The 21,814-nt window shown below is 41.1% G+C and overlaps 1 protein-coding gene across 1 annotated transcript; it reads right to left on the bottom strand.

The window, feature by feature from the left end:
- Positions 1–888: 888 nt before the first annotated feature.
- LOC306960824 (tensin-4-like) lies at positions 889–20,928 on the bottom strand. Its single transcript, XM_079553401.1, has 13 exons — positions 20,816–20,928; positions 17,220–17,499; positions 13,976–14,303; positions 12,779–13,056; positions 12,413–12,502; positions 12,200–12,331; positions 11,017–11,109; positions 10,429–10,506; positions 10,296–10,352; positions 2,903–3,074; positions 2,749–2,817; positions 1,206–1,235; positions 889–1,092 (listed from the first exon to the last, which is right to left on the bottom strand). Exons 2-13 carry the CDS (start codon positions 17,467–17,469, stop codon positions 936–938), a joined length of 1,734 nt encoding a protein of 577 aa, XP_079409527.1. The 5' UTR covers positions 17,470–17,499; positions 20,816–20,928; the 3' UTR covers positions 889–935.
- Positions 20,929–21,814: the final 886 nt, after the last annotated feature.

Consider the following 21,814-nt stretch of genomic DNA (forward strand, 5'->3'; position numbering starts at 1 on the left):
AGAATTAAATGCATTACTGAAGCGTAAAATTGTGAATAAAAAATGTAAAGAGTAGATTACCCCGAGTACCACCTGAAGCCCTAGTTACAATAGTTATGCGTTGAGTTCTGCTATTTAAAGCAGTATTAAGTAACTTGTTTACCTTAATAAATCCTTTCCGTTGTCCCTCTGGGGTCTTTCATCTCCCCCCTGGCAACTTCACTGCCTCCGGGTCGGAACCACCAATACACACTAATGGAATCATGAAGAAGAAGCTAACATGCTAACGAGCAAAGCTAACTGCGGGCTAGCACCACTTTAAACAGTATTTACAGCCAAGCTTGAGTGAAAAAAAAAAATCTCCATTGTGTAATTGGGTGTACAATATCACTCTCTCCCTTTGTCTTTTCTGTCAGTGTAGTATTTACTCTCACGGAGAAATAATGAGTAATAAATTCCAACATGCGACGACACCTGCAGTGGCGCCTGTGGCCTCTGGGGCATGAGTTACTTAGTACAGCTTTAAATGTTCATGCACAATAACATGGCATACACATAGAACATGATGATTTATTTTTTATTTTTAAATCACAAATGCAGCTAATATACAAAGAATACGCAAAATACATAAAAAAATAAATATACATCATAAAGCTGAATTTCAACTATTTACATACCGGTATTCATTACTTTGAAATGATAAGACAACATTTAAAAAAACAGAAAAAGTGCTAAATTTAGAAGTAGTTGATGAAGACAAGGTGCTTATTGATCTAGATTACCTTTATGTACACAGTTATAGAAAACACTACAGCTACACTTTCAGTCTCTTGACATTGTTCTAAGCCTAATAAAGAAAGTGCTTTTGCAAAACTAGAAAGGCAATTCCCTTACAGACAGACCAAAGTATAAAAACCTTTTTGTACAGCACACAAACATCAATATCCAGCGCATTTCTAGTGGCACTGTATTTTTCTGTTTATGTTTTTTGTTATTGTTGCTTCAATAAAGTCTACAATCTCGTGGCAGGGCTGGAGGGGGTCATACTCTGCAAAGACGTGGCACACATTTTCCACGCCAGCCTCAACACCTTTGGCCACAAAACCAAACATCCTGTCGGTAAAGAGAGAGAGAGAAAAAAAGAAAAAGAAAAGAGAAAACATTAAGCACTTGGGGAGGGACCGATTGTGAAGACTCAACCAAGAGTATTGTAAACAATCACTTACTTTGCACCGAAATCTGAGCCTCTCACCCACCTGCAGGAATGAAAAGAAGGTTTTGAGTGTATTTACATAACAGTAGTTCTTGGGACACACTTAAATAAAGGAAAAGTGCATCATTCATTTGAAATAAGTAATTCAGCTTGATGGAATGATGATTGTAGACCTATGTAAAAAAAAGTACTTTTGTTTCTTGCTGCAGGATTGGCACAAAATGCAGTATGTACAGGGTTTATAAGGGCAGAAGCAAGTCAAATTGAATGCTTTTTAATGCCCAAACACTATATTATAATGCCACAACGAAAGAAACTCGCATATTTCATTTTTTAAGATTTGTAAACATTTCATCAAACAGAAGAAAGAGAATTGGGCAAAAAGGGCAACTTTTAGGCAATAAGTGTGGTCAAGCGCAGCCAAAACTGCAACTGAATATGTTTTTTTTAAGGAATTGAGATTTAATGCCAGTTTAAATCCAATTTAATGCTTTTTAATGACTATTAAGGCCTTGATGTGACACATTTAGTTTAATGACTTGATGCTTTTTGACCTCTTTTTAACTACCTGACCCGAGTACAAATTCTCCAGTTTTGCTTTACCCAAATCAAAAATCAAAACAGCAATGAAAATGAGGATGAAAGTACAACTAAAAAGTGACAAAAAAGAAACAAAAGAGCGTCAAAAACACGATTATAGAAGTGATGAAAAAAGCCACAAAAGAGCAACAAAAAAGTGACAAAAACGCAAAAGCAATAAAAACATGACAAAAAAGCGTCAAATAGCAGGAAAAAAAGTGAAGAAAGCAACAAAAATGAGACAAAAACACAACAATATTTCTTCAAAAATGTGACAAAAATGTAGCGGCAATGGAATTAAAAATCACGATCGGGTTTGTAGGTCTTTGCTTTCAAATGAGAAGCTTTTAGAGCCAAACTGGAGGAGAAAATGCGGGGGTTAAGACTTTAATGCTCCGCGTAGAAATCTTCAATCATCACCTCAATAAAAACATTTTGATGTACGAATGACCTGGTATTAAAGGGACTATACGGAGTTTAAAAATGTTAAAATTATGTATTTTCCTCCCCCTACATGTTCCAGCCATGTCCTAATGTGTAGAATGGGCACAGACCTGTTCACCACAACTGCCTCTAAAATCCTGCATTGTCACTCAAAAAGGTGCTAATTCGGTCGGAATTGCTGTCATGCACGAGCTTAATATAGAACCTGCAGTAACACGTTTGACCTGAGGTGGCAGTAGTGAGTATATAATGGTAAACTTGCATCTAACCCCTTTAAGGTTCCGGGCCTGACAAAAGGATGTGGTGTGGTCAAGCCTAAATATATGCACCCATTTCGATGTTTCAAGTGCCTAAACCACCAGTCTGTGGCCCTCCGCTATGTGAAACATTCAGAACAGGCTCTTGATTAAAAAATGTCTTTAGTGTAGAGTGTCTAATAGAGGTAAAAGGAGGTTTTCTTTTCGTAAGCACCTCTTGCTACTGCACTTTCACACCGCAGAAACACACCATTACTTTTGGGCACTACTACTAACCGTCTATTATCCGGATCTTGTCCACTGTAGCTGAGGAGGTGCGCGGGGTAATGGCGCCTGAAGAAAAGCCTGAGAAGAAACATCACACCTTTTGTTACACATTTACAGTAGGACTTGAGTAACCACGGTTTGCGCAGGAAGTGTATTTTCTTACTTTCTGTTGATGTCTGTCAGTGTTACACCCTTCGGGGAAACCTTCATGTTGACTATGGCTGGTGTGAAGGAGCCAGGAGCCTTTTCAAACGTTAATGCCACAGCCTTTTGGATCGCGCACGGGCCCGTCAACATCTCAGTGGGCACGGTGTTCAGATAGATAAAGTTGGAGGCTGTGAATAAATGGGCAAACGTTACTGGAAAAAGCAAGGGATTCCTCTTCTTTTTTTTTTCTACCAGCAGACTCTTTGCTCTTGTTGAAAATGCCAGGAAATCTGCATCTCTTTTTCATTTCTTAATTTGATAACTTATTAAACACACTGTTTCCTAGTTCATCCTCTCAGTATTCATGTAAACATCACTGTTTATCGAGGTCTAATTTAGGTGTAGCTTCAATAGAATAGATTAAGAAGTTGTTCATATTGATTAAATGTGATTAACAGTACAGTGTCAAGAATATTAAATGATTTAGTTCATCATTGATTTTTGTGTAACTTTGTACTAAAGTCTCTTGGCAGAAATGAGCAGAGGTGGGTAACATTTCCAAGTAACTATTGGAAGTAAATTTCTGTTTGGAGTCATCACACTACTTTTGCCTCTACTTGAGTTATCACGTTTTGCAAATAATAGTACTCTATAGCACTATAAGTCTGAAAGTTAAGCTAATGGAGATATTAAAAGGTAAAATACTGGAGTTGTTGCTCACATTAAAACACTCTACAGTGAGTCAGCTGTTACTGTTTTTAGCTAATGGAAAATGTATGCTAACTGTAGGAGACGCATCTGTGTGAGTGTGTGCACGGTGCGCTTGAGTGTGTGTGTTTCTGAGGCGGGGTACTCACGTGGGCATGGGCGTGTGCACGCGGAAGTGTGAGCGTGTAAAAACGCGCACTCACCTGGGGTCCGGATGAGAGAGGTCTAGTCTGGGTAGCCACAATTTTTGTTGACCGCACCGCACCCATTCCATAAGTCATTTTTTGTCCGTTTATCCCTCCTGGTTTGCATTCATTTTGTCATATTCATTTTAATGCGCTGTTATTGCTTTGTCCTTTTTTAAATGCAATAAATGCACTAACGCAACTCTGGATCTCAGCGTATCTGTCACCATAGCCTCCTTGCGCGTCACAAAACTGAGCCACAGGACCCAGCCTTATATCCTCTCCGCGGCTGTAAGGTTTGTTTGGAAGCCGCAATATTTGTCAACAAAAAAGGCACTGAATGAAAATCATCCGTCCGGCCAAAAGTGTCAAGGATCCAAGTCATCTCCAGCAATTAGACGGGGACAAGAGCGCCGCAGCTAAGTGCCACATAGCCTACACCACGCTATCCATTCACCTGGAAACAGGTAGGCCTGAACCTGTTACTGTTTGTGGATAAAGGAATCTGCTTCGATTGCAATGCATAATGCCTAACAAGAGCGATGTATTGAGTGGATGTTACGCTGGTCGTATTGGCGCATCGATGGTGGCGCACTATCTCCGTGCATTATTTGATTGAGATGTCTGGACCGTGCGACAAATACGGCGCGGCTGGTGTTGTCTAAAGGCCTAAGCTTGTTGAATTGTTTGGATGGAATCCGCATTGTCAATAAATTCAAATGCAATGTCTATGGATGAATTTAGAAGCACTGTTTTATATGAATTTTAAACGAAATATTTATGGACGGACTTTGAACGCGCGTTTGATGAATTGTGATTGTGTCACGCCACCAAAACGAAAATATCAAGGAAATGAGTCAAATAAATGCTGATGTTGAACGTACAAACATGGAAACTGAAAAAAGAGAAATAAAACTGACCGCCAAAGCTTTGGAAAATAAACTCGAACGGCTTCAGTATGAGCGCAAAAGTGCCGTTAACAAAATCAAGGCGCTTATTCCGCAAATAAAAGCGCAAATGAAATCAAAAGAAAATGCTGCTGAAATCCCCTCCCAGCTGGACAAAGTGAATGCACTGTGTAAAAAGGCAAATGAACTGCACAATGAATTATTGCCACTGTTTCCTGATGAAGAAAAGGAAAAACAAAAGGAGTGGTTTTCCAGCATTATGGATTACAGCGACGCATTTACGCACAAAACGGAAAAATGGATACAGGAAAATCTCCATGAAAGGTCAAGTGAACCCCAACTTGAAACACAACCACAAAACAAAAACGACCAAGCAGAGCAAGCTCCTGTTGAACAAGGCAATGATTTGCCAGATGGTGACCCTCCAGAGCCCGTCCCTACTGTACAGGACCCTCAGGACGCACTTCATGCCTGCGACAGCGTCTCAAATACAAGCAAGAGATCGCGCTCACGTCATACAGGTTCCTCAGCCTCGCGTTCATCTGCTCGCTTGAAAAGTGAAGCGAATCTTGCATTTTTGGCCGTAAAACAAAAGGCATTAATGGAAAGACATGCATTGGAGGAAGAGGAGCTACAATTGCGCAAAAGAAAAGAGCAATTTGCATGGGAAGAAGAAGAATTGAAGCTGCGCAAAAAGAGAGAGCAATTTTTACTGAGGAACGAAATTGCTGAAGAAAAGGCAAAATTAAGCTCCTTAAAATCACAAAGCAGTGTTGGTGGGAAAACAAAGTCAAAAGTTTCGGATGGCATGAATTCGTACTACACAAAGACACATTTAAAGAAACTCAATATCAATGCCACCGAATTTGTACCATCTCAGCCAGTTAAACCAAAACACCATGCAGCTGAAACCATGCATCCAGCTGTGAAGCCTAAAGTCACTCACGTACCTGACATGAGACAGCCCCCAGGTCCTCCCTACATGCTCCAACGTTACTTAATGGCTCCTGAAGACACTGTGATCAATGTGCCACAGCAGGGAGATCTATTTAATAAAACTGATGGATTACAAAATGATAAATTACTGGACATCATGAGAAAACAAAACGAAATTACAACACTGCTAATGCAACAACAAAGTCTTTCAGCACTCCCAAAAAGGGAAATACCCATTTTCGATGGAAACCCGCTCAAATATCACTCTTTCATTAAAGCCTTTGAAAATGGAGTTGAACAAAACACCAATAATAACTCTGACAGACTCTACTTCCTCGAACAATACACCAAAGGGCAAGCACGAGAGCTGGTGAGGAGCTGTCAGCACATTGATGCAAACCGAGGATATCTGAAAGCAAAGGCTCTACTGAGAGAGCATTATGGCAATGACCAGAAGGTGGCAGCAGCATATATGGAAAAGGCTTTATCATGGCCCACCATTAAAGCAGAAGATGTTGAGGCCCTCCAAGAGTACAGCCTCTTCCTGCGCGGATGCTGCAACGCTATGGAGGATGCACAGTATTTAAGTGATTTGGATACGCCCACAAACATGTTGGACATAATCAAAAAACTTCCATACAAGCTCAGAGACCTCTGGAGAAGTCATGCATGCGACCTGCAGGAAAAGTACAACAGAAGAGCAAAGTTTATGGACATTGCTAACTTCGTGGGAAAACAGGTGAAGATTCTGACAGACCCTGTGTTTGGAAATATTCAGGACACTGCTCCATCGACGAAACCATATAAGTTCAAACCTCACCCATGCTCTAACATCCAGGGAACCAGCTTTGCTACCACCGTAAATCAAGCAGAAACACCTCCGCCCAGAAACGAAGCAGAGTCCAGAAACCCATCTCTCAAGAACTGTCCCTGCTGCTCTGGAGGACATACATTGGATGTGTGTGCACGGCTGGAAGAGATGGCACACCAGGAGAAAATTGACTTCCTGATGAAAAATGGCTTATGTTTTCGCTGCCTGTGTGCAGGACACATCAGCAGAACTTGTCAAAGGAAGATTTCCTGCTCAAAATGTGGCCAAAGGCACTCAACTGTGCTCCATAAGGACAGCGTGGCTAATGCAGGACAGGCTGAGAGGCGCAGCCATGTGGCAGTGGATGGCACGATGGTTTCCAGTGGGCTTACAGGGGCTGGTGAGATCGATTGCAAACTTCCTATTGTACCAGTCCAAGTTAAGGCGAAGAAAGGCAATAAAATCATCTTCACTTATGCCTTTTTGGACCAAGGAAGTACGGCAGTGTTCTGTACAGAAAGCCTGATGCAGAAGCTCAATCTGTCTGGGAAAAGAGCCAACATTCTCCTCAGGACCATGGGGCAGGAGAAGGTGGTCAGCAGTTACATTGTCCCAGAGCTGGAGGTCGCGGCACTAGAAGATGACACATTTGTGGACTTGCCAAAGGCCTACACTCAGTTGTCAATGCCAGTGCACAGAGCCAACATACCGACAAATAAGGATCTGACAAAGTGGCCATATTTGAGACACATCTACTTACCGCAAATCGAGGCTGGAATTGAGCTGCTGATAGGAACAAACGTCCCACGAGCCATGGAACCACTGGAAGTCATTCGCAGTGAGCATAATGGACCCTACGCTATAAGGACGGTGCTGGGCTGGACGGTAAACGGACCACTGACAGGAAACGGTGGAGAGGCCGATTGCAGTGAGCAGCCAGTAACTGTAAACCGTGTGTCCATTGTCAATCTGGATGATCTGTGGCAACAGCAGTTTAAGATGGACTTTCCAGAATCTGCAGTAGAGGAGCAAGTGGGTCTGTCCAGAGAAGACCTGAGGTTCAGGGATATGGTCACAAAGTCAGCCGAACACATTGATGGCCACTACCAGGTCGCCCTTCCTTTAAAAACCCCAAACATCAGCATGCCAAACAACAGAAAAGTGGTGGAACAGCGCTTATACCACCTGAAGAGGAGGCTGCAGAGGGATCCGGTGTTTCACAAGGAGTATAACGCCTTTATTAATGATCTCCTTGTCAAAGGCTATGCTGAAAGAGTTCCCGATGCAGAGCTGGACAGGAGTGATGGAAGAATTTGGTACATTCCGCACCATGGTGTCCACCATCCGACAAAAGGAAAACTCCGAGTCGTGTTTGATTGCGGCGCCAGTTACAAAGGACAATCTCTGAATGAGCAGCTGTTGCAAGGCCCCGATCTAACCAGCTCACTAATCGGAGTTGTGACCAGGTTCAGGAGGGAACCTGTGGTCATCATGGCAGACATAGAAGCTATGTTTCACCAAGTGCGGGTGCCTCCAGAAGATGCTGACATGCTGCGATTCCTCTGGTGGCCACAAGGAGACCTGAGTCAAGCGCCATGTGAATACAGGATGAAGGTGCATCTGTTCGGCGCTACATCCTCTCCAAGTTGTGCCAACTTCGCACTCAGAAAATGTGCAGAGGATTTCGGACAGGAGTTTCAAGAAGAGACAGTTGACAAACCGCAGCACTGCTTCTATGTGGACGATTGTTTGGTGTCAGTAGCCAAAGAGGAGGAAGCGCTGACCCTACAGCACGAACTCTGGTCTCTGTGTGCTAAAGGGGGATTCTGTTTGACCAAGTGGCTCAGTAACAGAGCTGTGAGGAAAGTCCTGAACTCCACCCTAAAGGAGCAACGTTTGGATGAGGAGAGACTTCACACCGTTCTCTGTGAAGTTGAGGCTGTTATCAACAGCAGGCCCATCACTAAAGTCTCCACCGATCCCAACGACCTGGAAGCTCTGACCCCAAACCATCTCTTACTGCTCAAATCCCAGCCTTCATTGCCACCTGGAGAGTTCCAAGCAGCAGATCTGTATGCACAAAGAAGATGGAGACAAGTTCAGTACATCTCTGACCTTTTCTGGAAACGCTGGACGAAGGAGTACCTGCCTCTGTTACAGGAGCGACAGAAATGGACTGGAGTTCAGAGGAATCTTGTCGAAGGAGATCTAGTTCTACTCATGGACAGTACAGCGCCTCGTAGTTCCTGGATTATGGGACGTGTACTACAGACTTTTCCTGACCGTAAAGGATTTGTCAGGCAAGTGCGGATTAAGACTAAAACTAGTTGCCTTGACAGACCCATATCGAAGGTCTGTTTGTTGCTGGAGGCAGAGGAGGCAGCATAAGGACGTTGCTGACCTCTACACAGACTGTTTTTTCTGGACTTGTACATTTTTTGAACTTAGAGACGATTTTTTGGACTATGGACTAGTTGATCAAGACAATTTACAAATTTAGCCTAATTATGGACTGTAACTTTAATATGAAGCGTTACACTTGAAATCCTATGATATGTTTATGTCTCCTATATGTGTCGTGAAATATGAATTATTATGTGTGACCTAATAATTAGGGGCTGGTGTGTAGGAGACGCATCTGTGTGAGTGTGTGCACGGTGCGCTTGAGTGTGTGTGTTTCTGAGGCGGGGTACTCACGTGGGCATGGGCGTGTGCACGCGGAAGTGTGAGCGTGTAAAAACGCGCACTCACCTGGGGTCCGGATGAGAGAGGTCTAGTCTGGGTAGCCACAATTTTTGTTGACCGCACCGCACCCATTCCATAAGTCATTTTTTGTCCGTTTATCCCTCCTGGTTTGCATTCATTTTGTCATATTCATTTTAATGCGCTGTTATTGCTTTGTCCTTTTTTAAATGCAATAAATGCACTAACGCAACTCTGGATCTCAGCGTATCTGTCACCATAGCCTCCTTGCGCGTCACAAAACTGAGCCACAGGACCCAGCCTTATATCCTCTCCGCGGCTGTAAGGTTTGTTTGGAAGCCGCAATACTAACAATGGAAACTGTATGCTAACCTGTTTTTAGCTAATGGAAAATGTATGCTTACAATGGAAACTGCATGCTAACAGTTTTTAGCTAATGGAAAATGTGGGCTAACAATGGAAAATGTATGCTAACAGTTTTACGCTAATGGAAAATGTGTGCTAACAATGGAAAATGTATGCTAACAGTTTTTAGCTAATGGATAATGTATGCTAACAGCCACCAACATGATGGATCTCCATGGTAACAGTAAATGTTTATGTGATTTTCTTCTTGTTGATGGATTGCATAATAACTACAATACAAATCAGACTTCTACATTCAAACAGTAACTCAGCACGTAAGTAGTTTTCCTTTCACTTGAGTCATTTCCACCTCTGGAAATGACATAGATGACCATGATAATGTGTCGTTAAGCCTGAATGATGAGTTCTCTTATAAAAGCGGTAGCCTGTAATTATTTTTAATTAGTTACACCCCTACAGTGACTTTGGGGATTTTTTAGGTGAGCCACAGGAAGAGTATCACAAATCAAGCCAAGTCAGACATTAGCCAAGAGTTACTAACTGCGATTTTGTAATAGGGCTTTTATTTTGAAAGAATGTGCGTCAAGTTGCGGCTAACTCCAGTAAATAGGTAAACAACTACTACTACTTATCTTTTCATGTGCCATCGACATATTTTCTCATTAAAGCCAAAACGGCAATATAAATGTGTGTATTTATTAGATATAAGTTTTTTATATTATTATTACTTGTCCAATCCAAACTTTTCAGGTAAGCTAGCTAAGTATCATGCTAATCTGAAACAGCCTTTACCTGTCGTCTTCTTCTTCTTCTCTGCTAATGACTTGCTCTCTTCGCTTGCAACCAGTTCTGGGTAAATGAAATGCATTTAGTCAGTGTTTATTTAAACAAAAAGCCCAATAAATATATGTATGTTGGTTCTTACCTTCAGAGGAGAGCCGGAGTTTGCAGGGCAGAGCATAGGCAGATATTGTGTGTTGATAAACCAAGGCTGGGAGACTTCCTGTAGAAAACAATATTTGTATTAGTCTAATTTCATGGTGAGCTTTAGACTGACAACAACTACCTTATTTTGCATATAGCATTAAATCATATCCATGGAGCTGTTTAAGTAAGTAAATTATCATGTTTTGCAATTACTAAGTAATAGTAATAGTGAAAGTCACACCTCAGGGTCACTGGGGTCTTCCATGTGACTGAGGTTTGCACATTAAGTCTCACTGTAACTTGTGCAAGAGTTCAGTTTTAACCTTGTTTCTATCCTGGTTTTATATTTTAGTGTATTTTTGTAATAGATATTGATGGGCGATAAAGTGAATGAAATTGTTAATCTCAAAGAACACGCCTTGTGAGATCATTGTGCTGAATCAAAGGCAGCCCGCCCACTGCTGCCCACCCACGTCCCTACAGACTAGACATGGTTTAGTCACACATGGGAGGAGGTCGTGCAGTAGTAAAATACACAAATCTGAAGTTATGGAAAACTCATCCATGACTGTTTAGAGGCACTTACCAAAGTATGGTTCCTGGGAGGAGCCTTTGATGCGAACTCCTTTGGCTGATGATTCAATGAGGAAGTGTCTGACCAAATCAGAATGGTTGTCCCCTGAAATAATGCAACATTTCAGTAAAAATAGCAACAAACACTTTACAATGAACTGACGTCAGGGATCTTATCGTAACCGGCTTCCTTATTGTGAGTGGTGTAGAATGGAGCAACATTTCAGCTTTGACTTTTTTTAGTTACGGATGTCATTCACCTTTCAAAAGCTCAGGGGACGGTAAATTACAGGTTAAAACGAAAAAGATTAATCCACTGTACTGGCTCCTCTACTGTAATCTGATAAGATACAGTACAAAACTGGGCTGTACGTCAGATCCATGTCCGCCCCTCTGTTGCTTACTGTGGCATAAACAGCTGGCTTCCTCTCGTACACAGTGGATGCTGCGGTTGGAAAAACTGACACAGACTGCGGCCTCACCACAGAAGTCCTTACAAACATCACATCATGATGGTCAAGTAAGGCACTGCTTCATACGCTCTGCATTTTGTACAATTTTCATGTTATGAAGTACAGTACACAGCAATTGTCAGGCTAATGTATTCTGCATGTTGCCTTGGCATTAGTCACTGAACGTAGGGGGGGGATTATTTTTGGAAAAGGTTGACCAAACCCCTGTCTAGAGTTGATGTATTAGTCCATTCATATTCACTTCTGTGTGGAAGAAACCTGTTGTAACCTGTAACCATCGCGGATGCTGAGCAGACAGATGGAGACGGGCCAGTCTTCACATTTAACACTCTCAGTGTTTCCAAACCAGGGGTGTGCCGTACAACAATGATCAGCGACCGCCAATAGGCAGCCAAATCAGGCTCCAGACCTCCCATCTGACTCTTAGACAAGTCTTTAGTTTTAGGAAAAGTATTTTGTTTCCTGCCTTTGGTCAACAACAAAAGTAAGTGTCCAAATTGCGCTTTCCATCGAGCATTGAAACCACCACCCTCCCAGTTGAAGCCCCAGAGAGTCTATGCTTTCCAAGACGGTCCCTTTATATTTTCAAGAGGACATCAAGTTTTAAAGCAAGCAAGTTTTTGTGCCAAAAAGTGATGAGGCTATGCAAAAGGTTGGGAAATATGTTTTTGTTTTTGAGGTTTGTACATAAAGTTTAGTTCGGGATAAAGAAATACAAATTACCTGGGTAGGCAGACGCAGTAAACGTTGTGGGCGATTGATCCACCTTCATCGCGAGTCCAAAACTCCCTTTGTACGACGTGCTGTCTCGAATCACAAAGGTCCCTGGCTCCTTGTTCTTCACCATGGCGTCAGCTAAAATGTAAATAGGATGGACGTAAAGAACCATGTTTACCAAAGCCATGCAGTGAATGTGAAGTAATCTTTTCTACGTACCTTCTGCTCTGCTGATATGTGGCCGAAACCATTGTTTAGACGTGTCCATGACAAACTTCATTGATAGTTGGCTGCCATAGAAACTGGGACCTGAAACAGAACGTTTTTTTTTGTTATTTTGTTATGAGGCAATATTTAATAATTAGTCATCAGCTCACTTTGTATTTATCCAACTATACACAAAAATGAACAACCATCTAAAAGACCGTGATGTTTTTGACCTGTTTATTGGTCACTGGCAACACTCATAATTTTACATCTGAAACCTAAGCAAAGGAAGTTGTGTCACCATGTGAAACCCGGCCAACGGGGTAAAAATGAATCAGTATTTTAAGATTAATTTGTACAGTTTTCACTTCAGCTTACTGTGTGGGGAGGGTGATTTCGGAGCTGAGAAGTCCAGTTGCAGTCCGAGAGGTTGCGGGCTGGACTGTGTTTCGGGCTGCGGTGCGCCATTGACCAAAAGCACCGGGATGTCAGTGAGGGAGCCCGAGAGGGAGGCAGGACTGCTGTGGACTCCTGTGTGATGATGGAACCCCTGTAAATGTTTGTTCTTCGGCGATAAAGACGTGTCTGAACTTTGACCCATGTTGACGAGGTTGAAATCAAAAGAATCAGCATCTTCACTGGTCAGGGACAAGGTGCTGGACAAAAAGGAAAAACATAAATGTATTGTTTGAAAATGTGTGCTTTCATGGCCTGCAGCACTTATGTATTGCTAATGTATTATTTCAAAATGTCAACAAAACTCAATAGAATCTTTTGAGTCTTGCGTGAACAGAATTTTTCACCTCTTTACCCCCGCCTTAACTGAGCATCTCCATTTGGACTTTACCCAAATCTGAAAGCTTCTATAAAGCTTCAAAATGGCAACAAAAACGAGACATAAATGAGGATGAAAAGCAAAAAAGAAAGGCATGAAAAAATTATGAAAAAGCAACAAAACAGGCAACAAAAACCTACAAAACTCGACAAAACAGGTGATAAATAAATATGGAAAGGCTAGTAAAAAAAAGAAACAAAAGTGCAATAAAAAGCAGGCCACAAAAAAGTTATGAAAATGCAACAAAACAGGTGACAAAAAAGATCAGCTTTGTTAGTCTTTGCTTTCAAATGAGACGTTACACTGGCCTGTAGACTGTAGATTTGGGTAAAGCTGAACAGGAGAAAATCTGCTTGATTAAGGCGGGTGTTAATAGGTTAATAAAATTCTCAAAGGCCCTGTACTGAAGTTTACATACAATTAAAGACAGAGCATTTAAAGTGTGAAAGTTTAAACTTCCTATCTTTCTAACATCCAAATTCATTGGGCACAGAGCCTTTAAGTCGCTATAGCCAGTAAGCCACAGCTGCCCCTGGTCTGATTGAGGTAAATGTGGCTGCCAAACTGGGCTTCACTGGCCACTACTATTCAGTCACACTGGCAAGGTGAGTGTCGGACTCTCCAAGAGACAACAATAGGAACTGGCCGGTGCTGGGATAGAACCGCCACCATTGGTTACCCTTAGTTATCCTTAGTTACCCTTAGTTACGCTTATAACCAGTAATCCATAAATGTTTCACCTGCCCAGGATGTAACTGGTGTCCGAGCACGAGGAGGTGGAGAGGAGGGACAGCGTGCTGTTTCTGTTCGGCTGCGACAGTCTCCAGGGGCTCTGAGCGGACCCTCCATCCTGCCTCGGGACGGGGCTTCTGCGGACCACGCTTCCACAGGGCAGAGGGGGCAGAGCGGTGGAGGGGGAGCTCGAGAACACCAGCGCCCCGTGTGGACTGCAGCTGAGACCGCCCGAAGACGGGATGGGGATACTGGGGGAGACCGTGATGACTGAGCCAGGTGAGCCGTTGGCGGGACAGCCTCTTGAGATCAGCACAGGACTGGATACTTTCTCATCTGAAAACAAATGAATGGAATATTACTTTTTTTCCACAACAGAAAATTACAAAATGTACAAAAATCAAGCTCTAAAACTTAGTCAAAGACAAGTTCAAGTACTGCAGTATTAGTATTAGTAGTTTCCTGGGGTTGAAAGATTAACTACAATTGAATCAAAAACTCTATTTTTAATGTAATTACTGCAGAGAACAGAATATCCCATCTCTGCAGTACTTACAGTCATACAGTAAAGCCCACTCTTCCCTTTGAACAGGCTGTTTTGTTTTAGTTTTGGAGCAATTATTTCAATTTGTATGTCTTTAAAGGTGCATTATGCAACTTTTTATGCAGAAAAAAAAACTTTGATATTTGTGCGTAATTGACCTTTTTGTGACCCAATAGCTGTATAAGTTATCATGGCGCCTTTATTTTTCATCACAGTGGCCTCTATCACTCTCCAGAATCAATTGTTTTGCAGGTGTTTAGGTGACAGGGTCCATCAGCAGTGAAAACCTACCAGAAACTCTAAACACAATTGATCCTGGAGCATCATAGATACAGACGGCATCTCTGGAATCGCCAATATACGGTCATGTTTAAAAAAAGTTAAGGGGGAAAACAATCTAAACTTTCTCTAATTATTCAAAAACTACTTTAACAAATGCTGAATTATGAATATAGTTTTCTACTAAATAAAGATACACAGACATGGAGAGGAGCAAAGTGGTTCAACAGCCAATAATTACATAAAAAATGGAGAATGCTAACACAATGCTTCATGTTAGCATCGTGCTAATGCTAACAGCGAGCTAGCGCGACCTACAACTGCCGTTTTTTCACTTCCACTGAACAATCTGCTGGAATAAAATATCCATATGCGTCCGATTTACACTTGACCCTATTTATGTGATGAATAAGTTCATATTCCACCAGTAAATGGCTTAAAAGAGTGAAAAATTGTGTTTCCCAAAAGATTACATTTTCCCCCTTGGCGAAGCCCCGCCCCTTTCTATGACGCGATGTCGTCTGTATCTATAGAGGCCACTGTGATGGAATATAAAGGCAAAATAAAGGCTGCTGGGTCACTGAGAGGTCAAATACGCACAAATAAAAACTATTTTTTCCACATAAAAAGTTGCATAATGCAGCTTTAATGCTTATTGTGAATCATTGTAAATCATTTTTCTCAATCGTGGAAAATATCACCGTTAGTTCCCAACATTGAGAACATTGAGAAGCACCCAAACCCTGATCTACGCAAAGGAAAATCTGACATCGTTCTTCTGGACCAGACCTGCAGTGGGTGCCTGCAGAGGGGCGTGTGCTCGGTACATTATGTAAACACTGTTGTCAAAACTCTCATGCAACACATTTCTCGTGCAGGTAGCTGCTTGCAACGCGTTTTCCTTCCAAACATTTAAATTCTCCATCTTTTGTTACGTTGCTTAAAAAGCCAACAGACGTCCCAACTTGTCCATGCTTTCTTGCAGATATGCGCTCCTCCCCTGCCTTAAGAACAAAATAATGTGTGCTTTTACTTGACTTGTAAGTGTAATTATGTAACATTTTAGCTCAGTGGAGGTTTTTGGAAGACATCGACTGGACTGGGTTGTATGAAGTCAGGACATTTCGCGGAACGTTACAGTGAAACCCCCCTTGTGTCACACTACTACCACTACTACCACTACTACTATCCCTTTCTTTGCTTTGTCTGACATTAGTTTTGCTCAGTAACACAGGTAGTCGGCCCCTCTGGACTCTCGGTTTCAAAAACGTATTCATTTCAAATACACAATGAGCAACAGGAAATCTATTCATACTTTTGACCTGCAGCCCTGTGATCAAAGCAGCCTGCAGTGAAAGCCTGTACAGATATTGTTTCAGCTCTGTCTGTGTGTGCAGGGCGTGTTAGGGTTTGCAGCCATTCCTCGACAATAGAAGTGGTACAATTATAAAATGATTCAAGAAAACAGTTGGTGGGATTAAATGATGGGAATATACGTGCATTGTAAGAAATCAGAAGCTGTATTTGTAGAAGTTTCTAATCCTATTATCCATAGCAAGTGTTTTTGTTGTTTTTGTCCCCCAAGTTTTGTTTTTGGCATGCACTTTCTTTTTGCAGTTAAAAAAAATGTATTTATGTCTCATTCAGCACATCCCTCTATGCTAGTCTTTGCTGTGTTCTCTAGAGCAGGTGTTCCCAAACTTTTTTGGCTGGGACACAAAAAATTGACACGCAAACGACCCCCATTGTATGAAGTTATTGTGTTGTATGCTACTTAAAGGAGGAAAAAATATACTAAAAACAGTTGCAATTTTCTTTTCATTGCATCTTAAAATCATCAGGGGACCCCCACTCAAGGCCTCACGACCCCCCGAGGGGTCCAGACCCCCACTTTGGGACTATGGCGTCGGGGCCCACAATCAGCTTGGGATGACGAGCCACGACCCAACGACCGAAATACGGCTTAAACTTGTAAAATATAATGTAAAAATAGTCTTTTCCTTCAAAATTGTTGTTGAGTAAGCATTAACTACGCTAAAAAGGGTGAAATTATGATCAAAACAACCTGATAACAGTCTAAGTATGTTTTTTTTATTTTTTTATATACTTTTTCTGTAAATATTAAAATAAATGTTTTCTGGGACCCACCAGCTACTCCAATTTTGGGGACCCACCACAATCCAAGGATGACAAGTGTGACCCAAATAAGAATGTATGTTTCCCACAAATTATTGCATTAAATGAGCCCATAAAGCTGAAATTATGATTAATTTCAACAGAATCTTTTGTCTCTGGAAAGGCCCAGGACTCTCTGAAAATGGTTCATGCTGTATATGTTACATTTTGCGCTTTCAGAACCATTTCCCTGTTTCAAATCTTGAAGGCGAACTTGACTGAAAGAGAACTTTATGAGAAATTGCACGCCGTACCTGAGGTTGGGCTGTTGTGCACCTGAAGTGGTTCAAAACTTGGATCAAGTTCAAGGATGAGCTGGTTGAGATTCTCCAGGGAGATGTCGAGTTCGCTGTCACACTGACTGACACTCAGATCTGCGGGAGTGGGGAGGCGGTGATTGGTTTTCGCCTCCGGTGTCGTTGAATTCACTTGAACGGTTTGTCCCACCCTCAGCACATGATGAGGGGGTAGCATATGTGACAGGCCTGCAGCTGTAGGCATCATGATACGAGAGCTAAAACTGCCCCAGAGACTCTGAAAGACACAGACACAATGGAGGGATATCACTTAACAGCGTCTTCAATGGAAATACAGGACTCCTTTTGTTTATGAACACAAAGATAATTTTTTTTCCTCAGTGCGGGATAGTCAGCGTTTCAGAAAAAAGGTTGAAAAGTGTCTGTTACTTTTCGGGGTTACAGTTACAGTTTGTCTGTCACTCATACTGTGTTTTGCGTGCCAGCACAAACCGATAAGCACTGTAGTCTGAGCCTCACAGCAAGAAAGACTTTATGGAGCCTCACTGTGTGGAGTTGGCATGTTCTCACTGTGTCTGTGTGGTGCTCCTCCAGACAGCCCAACTGAAGTTATTCTGATCATTCTCGCACTCAAATTGCCTCCACTAAACAGCTTGTGGTGCACATAGCTGTCAATTTATGTCAATATCCTGCTGCTTTGATTCACTGGACCCATTATTGTCAATCTGGATGATTATCAAGCTTTCTTTTTTAACCAGTGAGGGCAGTGGTTCTCAACTGGTGGATTGGTACTGAAGAATGGGACTGTGGGGTCTTTTTCAGTTGGTTACAGGACATAAAATCACTGTGAATGGATAGTTAAAGGGGCTGGATGCAAGTTGGCCATTTTATACTCACTACTGCCACTTCAGGTCTTATGCGTAACTGCAGGTTCTATATTAAGCTCGTGCATGACGACAATTCGGACCTGAACGACCTTTTGAGTGACAGTGCAGGATTTTAGATGCAGTTGTGGTGAATAGGTCTGAGGAAAATACATAATTTTAACCTTTTTAAACTCCGTATAGTCCCTTTAATGGAGTCTGGTTGTCAACCTTATTATCACAGCTTGAATCTGTATTTAGAACAACCGCAATAAAGTGCTCAGAAGTTCTTGAATAGCCCACAACAGGACCTTTAACTATTAAGGCTTGGACAAAATATTGTATCGTATCACAATACTTTTTGTTGCTATACCAAGTATCTCAATACTTTCAATACTTGTGTTTGGAGGCATTTTTATCCTGCACCAGTAACAGTTACACAGCACTTTGTTAGATTTTGGGTTAATTCACTTTTCAAACTTAACACTGCAATAAATGTTAAATGGCATTTGGTTTATAAACTTTGGACACATGACTCTTTTGAAAGGTAAACATACTACTTGTCATAATTACTTACTGTATCGCAATACGTGTCGGATTGGCCCCCGAGTGAGTAAACTTAAGCGTTGTGAGTGTTTTCTGCACATGTAGTCCATATGTGATGTTTGTTAACATTTCATTTGCTCATTTAGTATCTCTTATTATCTGACCCTCTGACTATACAAAGCTCTCTGCCCTAGATTATGGTTAGTCAGAAACAGGGCTTGTACAGAGAGCCTACATTTTTCACAGATTTTTGTTATTCATTCCATGACATGACCAATAAGATTAAACATTAATCACTTCTAACTGTATTTTTCCATGATTTATAGTCTGAATTAAGCATTTTTTCATTCATGCATCATCAGCTGACTTTAACTGTAGTCACTCCACTCTTTTAAACTGTTGCGTACACGCTTGTAAAAACATCGCAATAATGTCGCCTCTGGGCATTTAATTCGCGGCTGAGCATCAACAAACCTTTAAATGAATAATGGCTCGTGCCGCCGCCTAAAATCACATGCCCACGCTTATCTGAGCTGAACGACCTATCCCACTCTGGGTGTGTTGAGTGTGAGCTGTTATTGACTTTCAGACTTTTCAGACGAAGGTGTGGTCTTCAGAGTGAGTCACCTGGCACCGAGGTTACCGCGGCAACGGCTCTGCTTTCCCTGAATCAGTATAAACAGTTTTGGTAGCAACTCTGAAAAGCTCTTCGTTTTATTTATTACATCATTCCGCAATGAGAAATTGCACATGTTGTGAAGTTGCAAAAGCAGTGTTCTTTCTAAATTCTCCATTTTTATTTTAGGGATCAAACTGAAGAAACACATTGACTTTGAAGGGTTTTTTTTTGACTGGATTATTGGCATGCTGTGTACCGTTTGTGCTGGTCCTATAAATTAAATTAAATTAAACAAAAGGGAATTAAGTGCTTGAATCCTGAGGCATTTGCAATCCATGGTTTTAGCACCACATGCGGCTCTTTTAACTTGTTCCTGCGGCTCTTTGACAATCCTTTCAATCCTTGTAGTAGTCCTTTGCTTTAGTCCTTATCTGGAGTGAATTATAAATATACATTTTTGGTGTCACTTTAGATTAAGGTGTGCTCATTAAGTATTAACAAGCATTAGTAATCATTTTAGGGTAAGGGTTAAGGTTAGGTTAAGGGTTGGCTATGAATAAGCATATTATTAACGGCCTATTAAGTATTATAAGCAGTGTGATAATACTTTACAAGCATATTATTAATGCTTAATGAGCACATCTTAATATAAACCATTACCCGTCTTCTTCTTCTTTGTTTATTTATTTGTTTAGGGACAGTACAAGAAATGTCCCTAGTTAGGCTTTTCAAGGTGTATAAAAGAAGAGAAAGATGGAAAATCAGTAAAAAAGCATCATGCAATACAACAATAAAAAGAAAGACATTTCTGACCACTTCACATCCCAAGTCCATCCACACAGTTCTGGGCTCACACTTTTGTTTGTTCTTAAGCCAAAGCTTCAGCTTCTGTGAGAAAAGTCTAAGGTCCATTTGAGACTTTAACTCCAGTTCCATAACTGTGGCACTTTCACTGGGAACACAGACTGACCCAGACCAGTTCTGCTCCACTTCACTCTGCAGTTACCACTGGCACCTGCTCTCGTGCTCACTTCTTCATTCAGATCACACATTACAGAATGAGTGACCATTGTTTAATTTTTAATGATAGTGCAGTGATGCCACAATAGTCATTTTTAGCGTTTGCTTATAAAATTATGTTAAAGGTTTTAGTGGGATCCAGCAAGAGACAGTATAAGGAAAGAATTTTCTCTTATTTATGTCTTCTTCACACAGAATTGCCATATAAAGCACTTCTAGCATCATGTATCTCTTCATGTTGCTTTGTATAACATTAGATTTGAGATGACAGAGTGGTTAGCACGTCTGCATCACAGTTTCAAGCCCCTTGAAACAATAACTAAATCCATGGCAGTGATAATGACTTTATACTAATGGTAATGAATTATATTAATACAGTGCATATACCTATAGAGCCTTTACACCTATACTAATGCATTGATTTGAAATATTCTATTGATAAAAAGTTAATTGCCAAAATACATAACATCCCATTGTATTAACTATTCATTGTTAAATTATCATGAAAGTTAATCCTGCATTGTTAAGAAGTTAAGTTCTCTTACCTTGTTTTCTTGCGGTTTGGAGTAAGGACTGGAGATGGCTCTGCTTCCTTTTTCTTCAAAAACACACTGAGTTCCTTGATTTGATGTGGCACATGCTTTTATTAGTGGATCCCTGCCCCTTTCCCTTTGAGCCTATGAGCAGTGCAGGAAACAAACGCAACCCAATGACTCTCTCCGCTGATGTCGTCATTCCCAGGAAAATGAAGCTTGTGTCTCCAGGGCTGTTTCCTCACTTCATACTTACATGACCATAAAGACATTTATAGTGAGGCTTGGCTAGAGTAGAAACAAATATTGCAATATATTCAGTATTTTTATAGTTAGTCAGAACCCAAGGGTATTGTGTAAAGGTCTGTGTCATTTACTTTCTCTTTGTGTGGTACTACTCCCCAACAATTACTTTATACCTGCATTCGAACATTGGATTTACTGGCCTGTAATCTATAGCAATGCTTCCCAAACAGGAGTAAGAGGACCCCAAGAGGTAGGGGCATCAGGAATAATAACAGAAAGCTATTTAAATGACTTTTTTGTAGTAAGCAGTGAGCATTTTAGCACTCTATGTATTATTTGACCGCTACTAAATAATCTACTCTACACTCATGGGGGGAAATAAATAAAAAGCTAAAAACATGGCAAGAAAAAACACATCAGCAACAACTGATCTCAAGAGGGTTTTTATTGAAAGCTGCAAAAATGTATTTGGCTACCGCTCCTTTACAGCATATATTGAACACATGACAAAGTACATTAACAGCTTAAACGTTTGCGTTATATTTTTTCGCACCCACACAGTGCTGCACGTCAAAGCACTAGCAACTTCCTCTTTCCAAATAAGAATACATTACAGTTTCACATAATATGTTTCACAACTTAAAATACAGTCAAATCAATGAACAACATTCAAATCAGCAAACACAGATACAGCATTTCACACTAGATATAAAAAGTTGACCTTCAAAGTACCACCAGGGTTAGATTGCCATCAAATATCATAGT

This window comes from Gobius niger (assembly GCF_951799975.1).
Source record: "Gobius niger genome assembly, chromosome: 3".
NCBI classification, from domain to species: Eukaryota; Metazoa; Chordata; class Actinopteri; order Gobiiformes; family Gobiidae; genus Gobius; species Gobius niger.